The following is an 18,315-nucleotide window of genomic DNA, read 5'->3' as shown; positions in this document are numbered from 1 at the left end:
GGTGACGGCCGGGGGATGGTCAGATATGACCTCTCAGGGGGACAGCCAGCTGGTAGCTGAATGTGTGGAGCAGCTGGGTAATGTAAGGAATGCTTTATAATTGCTGCCATTAAGAAATTAATGTATTCAGTCATTTAACTGAGTACTGCAGGTGCTTTACGCTAATATTCTATGATAGAAAAGCACAAAAATCTAAATATAGCAGACTAACTATCATCAATAACTCACCATCAAGTTGTCCCAGACCTGTATAAGTGTCTTTGTTTTGCTAAACACAAATGAAGATAACAGATCTGGGGCACCATTCACTTCCATAGGAGTGCCCCAGATATGCTTGCCTGGTTACAAACATTCCTCAAAATATCTTCAGTTGTGTTCAGTGAATTTATACAATAAAATGTATCATTGATCAGAACTATGCAGAGAGTAAAACGAATGAAAAAATCCCAATGTAATGAAACTTGGCCAACAGCAACCATCTACAGTATAAACCACCAAAATCATATAGCAATGCCTTTGTAACCAATCAGAACACTTTACAACTATCCATGATCATAACAACCAGTCATAACACCCCAGCAGTGAGTTTAAAGCAGGAAATCATTCATCAAAATAAACATTGGAAAATATTAAAGTCTGTTTATTAAATGTAAGCTACACCTATCTAGTCGCCAGTGTCTGTGTTTATACTTTTGGCCTTTTGTAAATCTTCTTGCCCTTTATTCTTCAGCAGTACTTTGCTATTTATGGCGGAAACATCTTTCTAAAAGGAGAAGAGAAGTCGATGGGCCATTCCACTGATCCTTTCAGCGTCTGACAGGCAGGAAAAGGATTACATTACTGTCAAATCTGTAGAGAATCAGAGCAAGGAGTCGTTTGGCTCAAAACCGGCTTCTGCCCACTGTATCCTGCCTAAAGGCAAACAGACTTTCATCAGAACAAAAGATATCTGTGTCTGTCCTCAATCACATGAGGGATGGTTTCTTATAGAGACATAAAAAGTTTTTTTATGAATTCTGTATGACATTCAGATTAATTTTATCATAGCTATATAATTACTAAAGGAATATGAATATGTGTTGGAGGGAAGCATTTTAAACTAAAATATAAACAAAAAATAGCTTCTGTTTTCAATATTACCAAGGTTTGGCTTCCTATAGTAATCCAGAGCACAATATGTTTTTAAATGATAGATAAAAGTTAATAAATGAGGTGAAGCGCAATGCATATAAAATCAACACATTACATTAGAGGGAAATGATGTGAATGGGTTATGAGTAAAAATGTCTCTAAATATTTAAATGATGTCATTTTGAACTTGAGTTTGCTATTATTTTACACCAAATTGCAGAGAAATAAAAAAACAATACCCATTTAATCTTGCATGTACTGAATTTAGGTCACTTTTTGACACTGAGATGATGACTCAAATTGAATTCACTTTACTATCATTTTAATAAGTCTGCATACTCCAAAACACTTTTTATTTCATACTACATTATTTGCTATGTTCAACATATTTTCTATTATCCACTGGGTTAAAAAATGCACAATTTTAACATGTTGCAGGCTCCCCAGCAGATGGTAAATCCCATAAGCTAAGTCTGCATTTAAACCAGGTTTGTGCAGTTACCGTGGAAACCTTTGTCTTTGCTGCAGAGGAGGAGACGCAGTGCTCTGATTGGTCCTCAGTAATCTGTGATTGACCGAGGGGGCGGGGCACAGAACTGGTGCAGCTCATCCATTGGTGTTGTGAAAGAAATGAGAGATGGGAATCATTGTGGCTCTGTGTGATCATGTGGGTGATCTGTTTTAAACAGAAGAGGTCTCCACTGGGAAAGAACTGAGAATGTAAAACAGACCAGACTTTATCAGAGACAAGAGTTTATGAAGCACTTTTTTTCTGTACTAAATCTTACTTAGGGTTATGAGAATGTTCATGAATTTAACAAAAAGTTTTTAGATTAAAAAAATTATATTTCATTAGTGTTTGTATATGTACTGTATATTGTTCATAAGTTTAGGCTTATTTATATTCCTTTTTTTTAATAATCCGCATTTTTAAATAACCTAACCCTAACACACACACATTCTGCTGTTTTATACATTTTGTAAAATCATTATCATATACTATTATTGAATATATTAAACTTTATCATGTTAACTCATGAGTTAAGCTTAGTGTGTAAGGTTCTTGTTTTTAGAAATCCAATCACATTCACAACATTCATTATGCACTGGCGGTTGATTTATTATTTTTTTATATACAGAAATTTGTTATTTAAAAAATGTCATAATTATTGATGAATATTAGATTTTTAAAAGCACAATGTACAAAATTGCACAAAATATACAACGTTATAAAAAACCTAAGACAAACAGATGATGGATTCTGGGATTTGGATCAAAATGAAAAACTCTGATATTGTAAGAGTGTATGTACAATGCAAAAGTACAGCTACAAACATATTTCAACATTTATTTTTACATTGTATGAGAATATCATTTTCTCAAGCTTCTTATCACTGATTTTCAGTTACTTCTTGGGCATGTCAAAAGATATTTTCAATAGGGATGCACATTATATTTTCATTTAAATGATTGGTCTGATGTGGCTAATATTTAAGGTAAATAGGAGAATAAACAGCCACTGAACTTTTCTATCACACAAAAGTCAGTTTTTTCCCCAAAATGTACAATTCCAGAATTTAAATGCACAACAGACAAATACGGGTCGTAATGTGGATTACAAGCCAAGTAATTGGATTACAGAAATTTCGATATGCGTGCATCCCTGATTCTTAAAGAAACAGCAGGGATTTTTGTTGTGTCAGTTTGCTTCATAATATTACACCAACGGCTGAACACCTAACTGACACCTTACATGTAAAACGTAAAAAATAAACTAAACAGTGTGACATCCTAAAGTCTGGAAAATAAAGAAAAGCTACTGTATGACATAAAATGAAATTGGCATTGCCACTGATCAAATAAGCAAATTTGTGTTCAAATTGATGGTGATCATCAGCTTTTCCATCTTGTGAAGTTCAATCATAGCTTCAATATTCAATTAAATGGATTACTCAATTTTTTATATGATAATATAATTTGAAGACAGATTGTGTTCAATTTGAAAAACATAAAACAGAAGCATTGCACAAGTGGTCTCAGACTTTTGGCCCACACTGTAATAAAACTACGATCTTAACAATCATTAATGCTCTTTGTAATCCTTTTACAATGATAAGAGATACAGCTCAGATACATAGATTAATGTAACAAATAACAGGTAACGGGTAATAAGGAAGTATGTACACCATACAGAAAACAACCTCTCATAAATTAATCAGATTATTTCTAGCTTCGCAATCCCCAAGCTCATATTTCTCCCTCTCTGCTGCAGAAGCTCGGCATACGGTTTGTTCGTAACAAGTTTGGATTGATCTGAGCCGAGCAATGCTAAAGAAACAGCTTTGAGGCACTGTCATCTCTCATGCATCTGCACGGAGGTCTGCTTGTGTTCGTCTCTTTGCTCTTGATTTATTCACGCTTTGCTCTGCCCTTCCGCTTTCTCCTTCCGGTCTCGGCCACTGTCGGCTTCTCATCCATCTTGGTGGTATTTCCATTACTGGCTGCCAGGGCTCCATTAGAGGCTCCGTTGGAAAGGGTTTTGCCGGGCCTGGACGTGACCTCGCGGCGGGGCTGCCGACGGTACGTCTGGTAATAGAAGTTCCCAAAAAGGATGATGAAGGTGAGGGCGTATCCGATCAGACACCAATGCATCCACTTCGGGAATGGGCAGTCGATGTACAGCGACAGAGCGGTGTGGCCGATGGTGACGTGAAACTGGACCTGCAGAAGAGGTTAAAAGAAGTTCACAGAAAGTTTTTAAGTAAGTCTCAGAGAATGAAAAAACATTTTTCCCTTGTCTTTGTTGAATAATGGTAGTCTACCCGCATTCACAAACATACAAAAAGTGCTGGACATGCTAAACATCTCAGTCTCATAGAAATTCCTCTTTTAGAAATGTCAGCCAGAAAACGGCCCAATCTGAAAAACTGATGCTTATTACATCACAGGCATCTCACTGCCCCTCCACTTTAAAATAATTGGCTACATTTTTTGAGTGGCAGCAAAGTCAGCCAATCAGTAATGAGATTGCAAGTTAAGCCAGTAGGGGAGCCAAATAGGTGCAAAACCACCAAAATCCCCCACCCTAATAGAGCTATCTGAGAGAGGTTTTTAGGAAGCTTCTAAGGCATTACAGACCCAAACAAAAAATGTTTTGTCTACATGTCACATCACAGAACAAGGATAAATACTCTGTTCAATCATTCTATGTCACCTTTAAAGAAAAACACCACCGTTTTGCAATATTTTACTATGTTCTTACCTCAACTTAGATGGATTAACACATACCTATCTTATTCAATGTGTGCACTTTTAATCTTTGTACAGCGCTTCTTGAATGTGTTAGCATTTAGCCTAGCACCATTCATTCCTATGGCTCCAAACAAAAGTTTTATTTTGTGCAACCATACTTACTCGTGTAACTACTCATGTAAGAGTAGAAAAAACATGAAAATGTTTGGTGGCTTCTAAATTCATCCACGTTTGGATCCTAAGGAATGAATGGGGCTAGGCTAAATGCTAACACATTCACGAGGCGCTGTTCAAAGATTAAGTGCACGCATTGAAAAAAGATAGGGATGTTTTTATTTGTCTAGTCGAGGTAAGAACATAGTAAAATATTGAAAAACGGTGGTGTTTTCCTTTAAATTAGGGTCAATTGTGGTTTAACGGCAACATTAATGTGGACAGTGGTTTCTGGTGGTGGTTCCAGTACCTGTGCACTTTCTACCAAATAATTTTGAAATATTTAGTTTTCTTTCTTTAACTCGACAGTAAAAATGTAGCCTGGCGTTTAAAATGAAAACACAATTATACAATCACAATATACCAGTTTAATTATAATTATTAAAAAAATAATCACATTCATTTCGTTAAAAGCTGTTTTTACATCACATTTCCTAATTGAAGAATCCCCTAACGTTTCACATAATTTTCACAGTTTTGCTTGAAACATCACTCTTTACCATTTGGATGATAGTCAGATATTTCTTCCACCACAGATATTTCTGGATTTTTGGACCAAATGCCGCCAGCCCATAATATAAGTACATCAAAACATGTATGGCAGCATTCATATGAGCCCCGAAGAATGCTGAAAACAGATGAAAGTACATGTAAACCATTTCATGTAACATACAAGACAACTAAATATAAAATATCTGTTTACACTGCGTAGGGTGCATGCTTATTAAACACTTACACTGTCCGCCGGCAACCCATTTGATGCCAATCCACCACAAAGTGAACATGGTGCAGTGATGATAGACATGCAGGAAGCTGATCTGGTTGAATTTCTTGCGCAAGATGAAAAACACAGTGTCGAGGTATTCCACACCTTTAGATATAAAGTACCACCACAAGGCTGCAGCCACCTGGAAATGATATAAACCGTGTTAAAAGACAGTTGGAAAATAAATGTTTAAATCGATTTATCGCATAACCCTGCTGTAAATGCTCATGACAGTGGGTGTGCCTTGCACTAGCAACACCAAGCTCACGGGATCAATTCTCATAAAATGTATGCCACATGTAGTGATAAAATGTATAGTCTGCAGGTACAGTACTGTAGGATAAAAGCCATATGGCACATCACAGTGTGAAACTGAACTCTCAGGTTATCCGGCTCTGACAGATGACTTTGATCCAGTAACTAGAGAGCCGAATCACGGGTCTGGTTTCAGACACATCACGGCTTTATCCAGGAATTAAACTCACCCTCACTTCATTAGGATCATCTGAGTAGTCCACAGGCTGGCAGATGTAGCTGTAGCTGGCTGCCCTTGCTGCAAGAAAGAGCTAAAAACCCACAGTCATTAACTGACATGCATTAGAAAGGTCTCAAACACATTTCTGATACTTTATGTACATGCAAGACATGAAGAATATGATGTTACTATTCCTTACTGATACTACAAATAAGATTATTTTGGAATTTTAGTGCTTTTTCACCAAGGAAACAGAAACTGAATATAGGATGTGTTGTCTACTATGAAGGACAATTACACACCACTAATAAAAACTAGCAGTGATAAAATATTAATGTTAACTATAATTCAAATAAATTAGATTAACTAACTTAAACTATTGAAGCATATCTAGGTTTTTAAAAACAACCTGTTTTTGTGACACATTGTTGTAGGCAAAACCTGAAAGTAAGTTAAAGGGAACAACGGACTCATGATTCACGAGAGTCACTGTGCAACATACCTACCGCTCACTATACTAAAACTCTCACATGAATCGGGTGAGTCCAAGATGACTCCATTACCGGAAGCAAGTTTTTACAGTTTATAAAGCTTGAAATATGGAAGCGTGGTGGTGATGACGTTGATGTGAGCGTGTTGTAGTTCACTTAGCCTCAGGTTAGCTATTCATTTCTAGTAAACGCATTTAGACAAAATTCATAAAAGTTGTGTCTGTGAAGATCTTGTTGGACAAACATGTCAGTGTATTAAACGTTTGTTAACACTGAGCTTATTTTTTGTGCTAATCCAAAAGTCTAAGAGAAAAATTAATGGGCTTCTTAGTGGGGAAACCAGTGTCCCGCTAACTTCTGGTTGGCCTATTATCTGATAATAGACTGGAATTATGTGCTTAAAGGCAGGATAGACAGGAAATATCAAAAAAACTTTTTTACACATTTTTTTAAACTGTCTTTAAATACAAATTCATAATTAAAATGTAAGTTCTCTGAAAAAGAGAGTATAAAACTCAAGTGTATGTTGAACTCTCACGACTTGCACGACTATCTCTCTCTCTCGCAACCATGGCACCACCCCTGTTGATATGGGATCTGCCCACACATGCGCACACCCGATTGATTTGAATGTGCACGAGGCACTCCAGGAAGAGCAAAAGTATGCCAGAGAAAGTGCATTCAGAACTCACAGTACCTGCATATCCAGTCAGCAAAGGCAATCAAAGGAATAAACGAAGCAATCAAACGAGAGTAAATATCGCGTGGCTTTTCCTCGAGTCGACGATGTGGTAGTGGTATTGTCTCCGGAGTGTAGTCCTCATCAGAGTCAACAATGCTTTCATCACGGAAACTCTTCCATGCAAAACACTGGCTTAATAGTGAGTACTAAAAGCCATCATATCCGTTTATATTCATAGTGATAAAGTTAGGTGTATTATTACATGTGATTGTGACATGATGTTACTACATGCACCGCGCTCCCAGCAGAGCCGGTCAGCGTCGCGCGTTCATGTGTTTTGGGGGCGTGGCTTTAGAAGAAACCCAGAAGGGGGGGTGGAGTGAATGGAAAAATGAGCTGTGTTTAAAACAGTGGTGAGAGGTCTACAGACACTCGATTTTTATACTCTCTTTTTCAGAGTACTTACATTTTACTTATGTATTGGTATATAAAGACAGGTTAAACAAATTTGTAAAAAAAATTTTTTAGATAATTCCTGCCTACCCTGCCTTTAAATGTAATTGTTAGGAATTATTCTTATACAGAAATGCATGAAGTCAAGTTCTGTATCTTCTTCAAGGTTTACATTAAGCCATTATAGGAGAATGTTGTGAAGCAGTCACTTTCCACTGTTTTGGTATAATAATTTTTGTTAGATAAGCCCAAACTGAGTATGCAACTAAGATAGATGAAACGTGATCGTTTCTAAAGTCAATTGCGCAATATTGTTTTTGTTATTTAAAGAGCACATTAGTAATATTCGCCTGTAAATGGGATCACAACACGGGTTTGCTTATCACACACATGGATTCGCAGCATCACAGAAACGTTTTTAAATATGACAAATTTAAGGATTAAAATGTAAAAGATTATTGGATATAAATGAGCACCGATTATGAGAAGTTAGAAGATGTAAAGAGCTGCTTCAACTGCTGTGCCTGGTTAGTTTTGCTTTAAACAAATGCAAATATTGCATTTATTTTAAAATGTTTTTTTAAAGGTGCAGTGTGTAAATTTTAGTGGCATCTAGTGGGGAGGTTGCGAATTGCAACCAAAAAGGGTAGTCCACTGCTCACCATTACTTTTGAAACACATAGAGAAGCTACGGTAGCTGCCACCGGACAAACATGTCATTGTCGGAGACAACTTAGTAAAAAATGTGTCCGTTAAGGGCTTCTGTAGAAGGGGCTGTTTACACTTGGTATTAAGATGTGTTTTCATCGATTGGATCACAAGTGGATGAGAGAGACACATTGCGTTTACACCTGGTATTTAAATCCGTCTCTTTTGTCCACTTTCGACCGCATCTGTCCTGAATACTGTGAGGGGGTGGTCTGTGAGACGGTGGGCGAGTCTCTCTGCTGTCATTCAAACGCGAGCGGGAGTAATTATGAGTTTATATGGACGCAAACTTATATTATGTCGGAGCCCGCTGCTTGTTTAGCAAGTATACATGCTGCACAGTGTTTTGTACGTTTATTTGTTGGAGCTTTCTCTGAATTTTCAGCGCAATTGATGAAATAGGATCGCGCAACTTTCACGCTTTCAAAACGAAACTACGGAGAACACCCCACAGTAGTTTTATCAATGAAAGGCTAAAAATAGCGCTGTTCACCGTATGTTCACGGCAGAAGTCAAAAAAGACGTAAAATTAGTGTTTAATACCTCAGATTAGATAAATGGGCGGAGAGAAGGCGGTCGCATGTGGCTGTTCGAACGCATTCAACCACATTGCGTTCCGCAACTCCAAAGCGATCCGATCGAAAGTGGTTTCGACTACCTCTGAATGTGGTTGAAAGTGGTCGAAAGTGGACGCGTTCAAAACGTTTTGAACACCGTTTACACCTGGCATTAACGTCGTCCACTTGTGATCCGATCGACGAAAACGCATGTTAATGCCAAGTGTAAACAGCCTCGAAAAATGGCGGCACAAAATGGCGACTTCCATGTAAAGGGGGACCCTCTTTGTATGTAGATAAAAAGGTCTCGTTCTAAGGTCATAAACACATAAAGTTCACTACGAAAGGTCTTTGTACACCCCTGATAATACAGTTTTGTAAATTATTTTGCATTTCTGTTAAGAGATCTTTCTAAAAATTACACAATGCACCTTTAAATGCTACCCCACAGATATATTGTATGTGATGACTTTGTACCTGTGGATATGGTGAGATAGGAACCGTTTTTATGCTTTTTAAAACACGCCGCTGTCCGAGTGCTGAAATTGTAAATTCTTTATATCCTGATTGTTAGAAATAAAGCATTTTTCGAGTACAAACCTTTTCTTGCATATTAGTAAATTATTTTTTTTAAATTACACATCATGTAGGCTCTCCATACATTTTCAAGCCTGCTAATTTTACTTCCATTCCCCTGCTTAGTTTGTTAGTTTACAAGTTCCGCCATCTAAATAGGGAATCGGCAACTGGCTTTTAAAGTGGTAAAGAGCTGAGACTCTCATTGGTTTAATGCACATTAACACACCCATTACTCATTACGAGCATAGAAACAACCATTTTAGACTGTGCGCTGGGCATATAAACCATTTTTCTCATCATTAAAGGGGACATATCATGTTTATCTGACTTTTCCCATATTTAAGTGCTATAATTGGGTTCCCAGTGCTTCTATCAACCTACAAAATGTGAAAAAGATCAACCCAGTAACTTAGTTTTGGTAAACCATTCTCTGCAAGCATGTGAAAAAATAGGTAATTGAAATTTGGCTCCCCTTGTGATGTCAGAAGATGGTAATACCGTCCCTTAATCTGCACCATCCAACCACAACACTGCCATTTAGTACCGAGATCAGCTCATTTGCATTTAAAAGGACACATCCCAAAACAGCACATATTTGCTCACACCTACAAAGTGGCAATTTTAACATGTTATATTAAATTATCTATATGATATTTTGAGCTTAAACTTCACATATGTACTCTGGGGACACCAAAGATTTATTTTAAATCTTAAAAAAGTCTTGTGAAATGTCCCCTTTAAATTAGCAAAATTGGATTCGAACACACCTGTTTAGACTGTGCACCAATCGCTTAGACAATGCGATTAGATCATTAAAATAGGGCCCTAAATCTCTTATTGCTAAGATAAATGCATAGTGTCACTTGTCACGGCTGGTTAGGCAAAGACTGTAAATAAGATGGACGACTTATCTCCATAGACTTCCATTGTAAAAAAAAAAAATGAAACTGAAATGTTTCAAAAATGGCAGCTGACATCTTGTGCCAATGACATCATTTTGAGCCAGTCGCAAAGCCAGAGTACATTAAGCAAATAATCACGTTTCACTTGCAGTGTCATGTTTAGGGGCGTAGAAATGTCTCAACAACAGACCGGTGTGCATCAGTAAATCATTTTATGGACATCTCTTGAGTTTATAAGAACAATGACAAACACGTTAAAAAATCTCTTTAAGTACTTTGAGCAAAAATCTTATTCGTCTTTTAAAGACTTTACTTTGTAAAATGCAGCATTTAGATCTTAATGAAACATTGTCACCGATGTAAACATTACAGCTTTCTTCTTCGATCCAGGCGGTCCATTAAATAACGCTCACACATGTCTCCCCGAAATCCTGTATATTTGTTTGAATCCTCTGGGAGAGGGACTTTGCGCAAATATGGCGGCGGAGTGATGCGATTTCCTTTAAAGGACTTTGTCTTTACTGTTGTTGTTTTTTCTGTAGACCTAGGCATTTTGGGTAAACTTACCTCCTTAAAAATGAAGAAATTAAGGATGACCATGCTGAAGTTGTAGACAATGAGGGTCTTCCTCAGCTGGAATGGCTCTCTGCCCTGCATGTACTTTGGCCCCAGCCAGAGGAAGAGCAGGTAGGATAAACTGATGGCCAGTGTGGGGAGAGGAGAGTCCATCAGAGGCCATTTCTCCACACGCTTGTCTACAAAACAATCATGAAGACCCATTTATCTGATGCGTTAATCCACAATCCCTTATAGTGTCCTGATATCAGTGTTTCTTTATCTTAAGATGATAAGTCAAATCTGTAGTTGCTAAAATTATATACTGTAGTAGTATCTGCCATTACGTTCACAGCATGAAATAATCTGTCAAATGTTTGCTGTTCAATGTTTTAGATTTGGATCAAACCCATGACTTTAGGTTTTATCTGACTGCTACCATCCCATCATGAATCACATTCAACGGAGGCCATCAGTTACCTGCAATGGTAAGACTCCATTTGTAGAATTCAACGGTGTCGTTGATTATATGCCTTATAACGTCCATCTCTGGAACTGAATCCCTAATTTTCTAAGAAAACACATGAAATATACGTTGGTGCAGTTACAGTAACAATGAAACAGAAAGCTTTTTGCTGGTTACATAAGCACTTTTATGTGGCGATGTTTTAATACTGTGGTGGTGATGAAGTTTGGGGATAGGTTTGTTATGGTGATGTATGGATGGCGTTTTATTATGGTGGTGGGGGAGGTGGGGTACGCACGAGGGGGGTTTAATTCAGCACAAAGACCAGGACAGCATGTGTCAGCACATATCTATTGAGCACGATCTAATTGACCATATGACAAATGAAAACATACAGTTGCATCAGACAACACCTAACTAAATTTACTTCTTGTATATCAAGGATCGGCCCATTCTTTATTTTTTATAAAACGCCAAATATGATCATCTTTATTTGGCAGGCCCCATCACGGCCACATCCGGACGATTAATTTGCTAAACAAATAACAAATCGTTTAAACTAAAATGAATAAGAAACGCATTACAAAAATCAAGAACGTGCGCAAACGTGACGCTGCGGCACACAGCAATAGACGCGCAATCGTTTTAAAGCATTACACCCTATATATAGTTATACTCATATACACATGCAATGCACAACTAAACTAACCAGCATGATAGATGTGGTATTTAACAGACATGTAGTGCCTTAACCGCCCACCAAAATCATGTTATTTCTTACCGTAGCGAGATTAAAATCCCTTATAATGACATTCAGCGCAAGGTCACACGACACACTGCGAATAACAACACTCTTGTCCCAAATGTATTCGGATCTGTTTAAATGCCTATCGCAAATACACAGGTATAGAAAATTAAAGCATCGAGCATCCTAAGCTGGCATCACTGCGGCTTTTGGGTCGCTCCCCTAGACACACAGCAATGAATGAGAGTCAAATAACTGCGCATGCGCCACAGCAGGTGCAATTACTTTTCTGTAAAGCTTTGTAGACTTAAAGGAATAGTTCACCCAAAAATGAAAATTCTGTTATCATGTCCTCACCCTCATGTTGTTCTAAACCTGAATGAGTTTTTTTTAATTTTGATGAACACAAAAGTAGAGATATTTAATAAATGATGGTAAGAACACAACTGATTGTAACCATTGACTTCTATAGTAGGAAACACAAATACAGTGGAATTCAATGTGTACCGCCAACTGTGTGCATACCATCATTTATCAAAATATCTTCATCATTCCTCACAATACTTCCAAAATATTTTTTCTTCTATGGAAGTCAGTTGTTACAATCAGTTGTGTGCTTACCATCATTACTGAAAATATATTATTTTGTGTTCATCAAAATTAAATAATAAACTCTTATACAGGTTTAGAACAACATGAATAAATGATTTTACTCAACATTCATTTTTGGGTGACCTATCCCTTTAAGGGTGTGATATACACAAATACATTCCTGCATCTTCCCACACCGCTCATTGATTATTAGCCTTACGAGAATTAACTATTGTTTTATTATACGGTAAATAGTATGAATACAGCGTTAAAAATATCCAGGGAAAGAATCACTTAAATTATTTTATCTTGAGATGCTACATTCCAACTTATTACCGTTTTAAAGACATTCTTCTGGTCAGGGAATAGTTAAAATCTCATTTTAATGTAATTTATTCAGCCAGTTAGCCTAATCTAAATATTGAAGCAATTTCTTTAAGAACATTCTACTTTTTCATACAGTATTTACAAAAGATTTTCCAATGGAACAATAAACAAGTATAATAAATGAATAAATGTTGGAATAAATTGTTATATTATCAGACTGGAGAAGTTCTGCTTTCTCTTCACTGGTTCATTGAATGAAGGACTCGTGCGGTGGCAGCACGCGCTGATGATGAGGCGTCCCATAACCGCTGCGTAGAAGAAGAAGACGACGTCATTTCCGGTTTATAATACAGCTGCCACTGAAAAATAAGATGGAGGGCAAAAACAATATTGCGGATCTGGACGCTCGTTTGCAAGAGCTCGAACAACGCGTTTATGGAGAAAGAGGACAAAACAACACTAAGCCAATAAAGGTGAGTTCCAGTTAACGTTAGATTGGCTCTAAACATAAGGATCGTTTTCTCATGATCGTGGTTGAGAGCTTGACGGTTCATGTTGTTTTGACAGATCAAGACTTTTACATCATCATATCTGTATTTTGTTTCGTCGTTAATAGTTATAATGGTTAGTGTGTGCATCAGCTGTGTAAGACATCGCACGCTGGCATTTGACAGATGTTTTGATTGTGTAACTCTTCTTTATGTTAAGGGTGTGGCAGATCAGATCAGATCTCTGTGCTAAGTATTATTGATCATCAAACAAAGGGAAAACGTATAGCATCATCATTCTGCTTTTTCAGTACACCTGTGAAGACACTCACTTCTCATTGTATTGTCATAATGTAGCTGATCTTAGCTGATTTTTTTCTAGAAAGTATCAATTTAAATGTGCTTTTATTTTTTTATTTTAGAAATTTCATTTAATATGTGCTTGAAACACACCAGTATTCTCATATGCTGTGAAATACAGAAGTGAACAATAACAGCTGGTACATTGCTTGCATTTTACACTGCCTCTTCTTTTTAACTAGATATTTCATGTTTTGTGTTTACTTTGTTTTGCCACTAGTATTAAGTACAAAATAAGTAACTGCTTAACCTACTTCTGTGAATGTTGAAAGTTTAATTCCCATAATGTGAAAGTTTAAGCTTTAAAATGTAATGTGGTTAGGGTGGCAAAGGGCTGGAACGTTTACTGAATTTTGGAAAGATATGGAAAATAAATATTCCAATCTGGAAACATAACAGGAATTATTTGAAAATTTAGGGATATTTATATAAACTATTTCATATACAAACATAAATAAACATAAGTTTATTTGGTCATAAGCAGACATGCATGCAAGGTAATACAAATGTAAATAACATTTTATAAAAATGACATTTTGACTGATCAACTTACTTCAGTTGATGTTGTCCTTTGACTTAAATGCAGCAAGCGGGGCTTATGTGGTAGTCAAGGCCTGAAAAATGGAGGGGAATTACCCCCTTAAGAGTTATATAGAGCAGTGTTTCTCAACCCTGGTCCTCAAGGACCCCCTTCTAGAATGTTTTAGATGTCTCCTTAATTACCACACCTGATTTAAATTATTAGCTTGTTAGGGAGACATTCTGGAAGGAGTCTGATGAGTTAGTTCAGGTGTTTTAAATTGGGAGACATCTAAAACTTTTTGGAAGGGGGTCCTTGAGGACCAGGGTTGACGAACACTGATATAGAGGATAGGGGGAGTGATGTCATTTTTAGAAATAACTTTTTTTAATGATCTAACCTAAATGTTTTCTCAGTCAGTGTATTTGTATTTACAATGTATACATTTTTGTTACAGACTAGCTTACACAGCACAATGAAGCTTTAAACAAATTTATGTAATTTCATTTTTGTATTTATTTTTTTATTTATTTTCCCTTAATTCCCATATATTCCTATGTAAAGTTTCCAACCTTGAAAATTCCCAGAATGTTGCAACTAGTGAAGCAAAGTCCGATTCATTTTCGCGAACCGGCTCTTTTCGGACAGTTCGGCTCATTGAACCGGTTCAAAAACCGGTTCCTGACGTCATCAAGAAATTACATTACTACGCATTTATTGTATCAATGAAACATTCAAATAAAGTCGTTTGTGTCAACACATTAAAACATTTAAATAAAAAGTTGTTTTTGTGAAGGCATAGCTGATTTATTGCCTTGCATTCACAAGTTAGTAATGTTTGTGGTCACAGTTTAAATCGCGGATCATAAATAATAAATAAATAGTAAATGCCAGATATAATTGACCAGTTTTGACAAGCCTACAACTTGAATAAGATTCCTAAAAGACTCTGATGCACAATTGCGGATTTGTGTAATAATAAATAAACTTTGGTTTGGTTTTTTATATGATTGTTTAAGCAATAATAAAAAAATAATAATAATAATAAATAAACTTGTGTGTTAAACTCATTGGTCTTCCTTAAACAACTACAATGATTTGCATGCAAAATAAATCGTATCAAACTAAAGCTTTCTAATAAAAGAAACATATCAAGAAACTAATAAAACAAAAAAACTTCGCGTATCAGGCTCGTTCAAATCCTCGGTGATTCACACGCAGTGTCAGCAACTCATCCGTCAGAATCGTCGGCAACTCATCCGTCAGAATCGTCGGCAATCCTCGCCTCGGCAATCATCGACAAACTTCGTTCGGGTCTTTACGAGTCCGATGTGCTATTTCGGCTGTGCGTCCTGCGTCATCAACCCGGAACCTATGCCGAAAACTAAAGTTCGATTCAGTTCGATTTGCGAACCGGCTCAACCGGTTACTTCCTGAGAACCGGCTCAAAAGAACGATTCGTTCAAGAACCTAACATCACTAGTTGCAACCCTAAATGTGGTGTGATATTATAAACTAGCAGTAGTATTCATTGAACTTTTTTGCTTTAAACTAAATCATTTGTAAGTAATAAAAGTAATAATGAACTTTTTCTTTCTTCCTCCAGTGTGCTGAATCACTCACAAGGATCAGTGCCGCTCTTGCAAATACAGCAAACAAGAGAGAGCGAGTCAAGATCCTTCACAAGAAAAGTGAGAGCCTGCAGACCTCACCAACACTTCATCAGAACATGAACAATAATATACATGTTTTATGTAACCTGCTGTTCATTTTCTTTTACTTCAGTTGAAGATTTGCTGAAGTATTTGGATCCTCAGTTCACAGACTTCATAGCTGTGCCAGATGCAATGAAATTGGAGTTTATTTTAGCAGGTCAGTACTTGGATTATTATATATAGCAGTGGCTCTCAACTGGACATCAGAACTAAGCCTAACTGAAATTGTTTTTTGAACCAATAGTTTGATGGGTAGTCTTTGCAACATTAGTGAAAAATATAAGATCATGCTCAGAGTTGGACAACCACTTAAATGTATTGCATGCATGCTTTGTGTGTAGATTTCTTGAATTGAGCAAACTGAACAATGTATAAAGCTCCTCATCCTCCTATGTCCTACAGAGGAAGAGTTTTTGCGTTCCCAGGCTGCATTACTGGAACAGGTGCACAATCTGCAACCTCTTCTGGACAGTAACCACATAAAAGGTCAAATCTAGCTTTTTTAACATCCATCGTTTTATTCTGAATATTGCTGTGCCCTCTTCCAATTCTTCCAGTATTATAAATGCATTTTCCCTCATGACTTTGACAGCTGTTCCAGAGCTGACCACTAAAGTGCAGCGACTGTCTGAAATCCACATTCAACAGCAGGTAACAAATCACTTTCAATTGTTGTTCTCACTTTTTTAAATGCCTAAAGTTGATAACCTAATGATTATGTGCAAGTCTGATAGTCTTTACAAACATATAAAGAGCTCAATGCAAAACCAGCTAAGTGCGCCTAATATGTTTTCATGTAAATTAGCTTTTCGTTATCAGACTGTTCTTCCAACAAACCAGTATTTCTCAATGGCCTGAGGATTTGAGGCGAAAGTATTAGCATTCGTTATTTTTAACGTAGGTGGTGTTTAGTGGCTTTTGCATCTGATCTGCTCATATCTTTTCATCTCTGCTTCAATTCAACAGGATAAGAATGAAGAGTTGTCTTCAGAAGTGAAAAGGCTTTTTGAAGAATACAACAAAATGGTATCCTTGTTTGCAGTAAGAGATAAGAATAACTCATTTCTGCTTATCATGTGGCCAAAACTTCCTGCAGCTACAATCAGTTCAAGCTCATTTTAAAACATTTGGGCCTGGTTTCATAGACAAGGCTTAGCTAAAGCCAGGACTAGGCATTAAGATGTTTAAGGATCTTTTATAAACCTGCCTTAGACAAAGACAGTACTATATGTATCTTGAGACAAATGAATGGCACTGGCTTATTTTAAAAGCCACCAGTGCAAGTTATTTTCTGTTGAGACAGCTCAAACGTTTGTCTTAGTCTAGGACTAGCCTTAAGCCTTGTCTGTAAAACCGGTGGTACTGCTTTTAAACAAACTGTTTGCTAGCCTTAACCCTTTTGCAGATGTTTCTTTTATCAAAACAGTTCTCACAGTGGGATGAAACCCTTCGAACACTGGAAGGATCCAAGCAAGGCCAGCAGATAGATTAGGATAGTAATGTTTAGACTGATATTTCATTAAAAACTGCTTCTGTCATGTCTATTTATTGGATATATAATTCATTATAAAAACAAAAGTCATTCCTACTTGAACCTTGTTGTTCTTTAGTAAAATACTGAATTCATATTTACATAAACTAAATCCTTCAGTAGTATAAGGTGCTTGGAAGTTATTTTCAGCCTATATTCTGTCATTAGTGAAGCATTGGGATTTTTCTAACTCGTATTTGTTATTATTTATTCCAGAAGTTGTGAGGGTGGTCTTTTTTTGTTTTTTTTTTTACCCTCAAAAGGTTTTTTGTGAAGAAAAACATAATAAAAGTGAGAACCAATAAAGCAACATTTCAGTAATACAATTTATGTGGTCTTTGTCATTTTTATATCATTTCTATCTGGTAAACATTTTTACAGAAGAATATGTTTATTGCACAACACATCACTTAGTACAATACAGCCGCAAATATCTGTGCAAATTAATATAATCAATATCGAGTAATGCAAGTAGACAAGCAAATGTAACTAAAACACAATAATATGTAGGAACTTAAACATAAAACCAAAATGATGTAAAAAAAAAAGACACATAAACTTCATTATATAAGTAGTAGTTGTGATATTGTGAAGACAACATAATGTTTTCCACACAAATCATTGGCTACACTTAAAGAGTAACGCTGGATGTATAAACCTGATGAGAAACTAAGGTAAATTAAACAGCAGCAAAATTCACAGAGTAAATCTGGTTTCATAGCAGCTTTATGATGAATATTGCCTTTCAAACGCCAGAGAGTGAGATGAAGGGTACAATAGTGAGATAACCCAGATTAAATATTCATTT

The 18,315-nt window shown here is 36.6% G+C and overlaps 2 protein-coding genes across 2 annotated transcripts; one reads left to right on the top strand and one right to left on the bottom strand.

The window, feature by feature from the left end:
* Window positions 1-2,226: 2,226 nt before the first annotated feature.
* On the bottom strand, window positions 2,227-12,378 carry elovl4a (ELOVL fatty acid elongase 4a). The gene is made up of 7 exons (XM_065246382.2): window positions 12,012-12,378; window positions 11,245-11,335; window positions 10,777-10,964; window positions 5,848-5,928; window positions 5,333-5,504; window positions 5,097-5,224; window positions 2,227-3,852 (listed from the first exon to the last, which is right to left on the bottom strand). The coding sequence occupies exons 2-7, from the start codon at window positions 11,309-11,311 to the stop codon at window positions 3,541-3,543; spliced, it is 948 nt and encodes a 315-aa protein (XP_065102454.1). The 5' UTR covers window positions 11,312-11,335; window positions 12,012-12,378; the 3' UTR covers window positions 2,227-3,540.
* An 829-nt stretch (window positions 12,379-13,207) lies between these two features.
* dctn3 (dynactin 3 (p22)) lies at window positions 13,208-17,833 on the top strand. The gene is made up of 7 exons (XM_065246381.1): window positions 13,208-13,366; window positions 15,868-15,952; window positions 16,047-16,133; window positions 16,379-16,462; window positions 16,569-16,627; window positions 16,943-17,002; window positions 17,382-17,833. Exons 1-7 carry the CDS (start codon window positions 13,265-13,267, stop codon window positions 17,466-17,468), a joined length of 564 nt encoding a protein of 187 aa, XP_065102453.1. The 5' UTR covers window positions 13,208-13,264; the 3' UTR covers window positions 17,469-17,833.
* Window positions 17,834-18,315: the final 482 nt, after the last annotated feature.

Source organism: Paramisgurnus dabryanus, chromosome 13, assembly GCF_030506205.2.
Source record: "Paramisgurnus dabryanus chromosome 13, PD_genome_1.1, whole genome shotgun sequence".
NCBI lineage: Eukaryota > Metazoa > Chordata > Actinopteri > Cypriniformes > Cobitidae > Paramisgurnus > Paramisgurnus dabryanus.
The sequence above is the reverse complement of the archived record's forward strand: the minus strand, read 5'-3'. Positions and strand labels throughout refer to the sequence as shown.

Coding starts and splice junctions, on each gene's coding strand:
- elovl4a (XM_065246382.2), bottom strand. CDS start 11,311: ATGGACGTTATAAGGCATATAATCAACGACACCGTTGAATTCTACAAA. Junction 5,505..5,847: donor ATGATCCTAATGAAGTGAGG/GTGAGTTTAATT, acceptor TATCATTTCCAG/GTGGCTGCAGCCTTGTGGTG. Junction 3,853..5,096: donor ATCTGACTATCATCCAAATG/GTAAAGAGTGAT, acceptor CCTCTTCTGCAG/GTCCAGTTTCACGTCACCAT.
- dctn3 (XM_065246381.1), top strand. CDS start 13,265: ATGGAGGGCAAAAACAATATTGCGGATCTGGACGCTCGTTTGCAAGAG. Junction 13,367..15,867: donor ACAACACTAAGCCAATAAAG/GTGAGTTCCAGT, acceptor TTCTTCCTCCAG/TGTGCTGAATCACTCACAAG. Junction 15,953..16,046: donor CAAGATCCTTCACAAGAAAA/GTGAGAGCCTGC, acceptor CTTTTACTTCAG/TTGAAGATTTGCTGAAGTAT.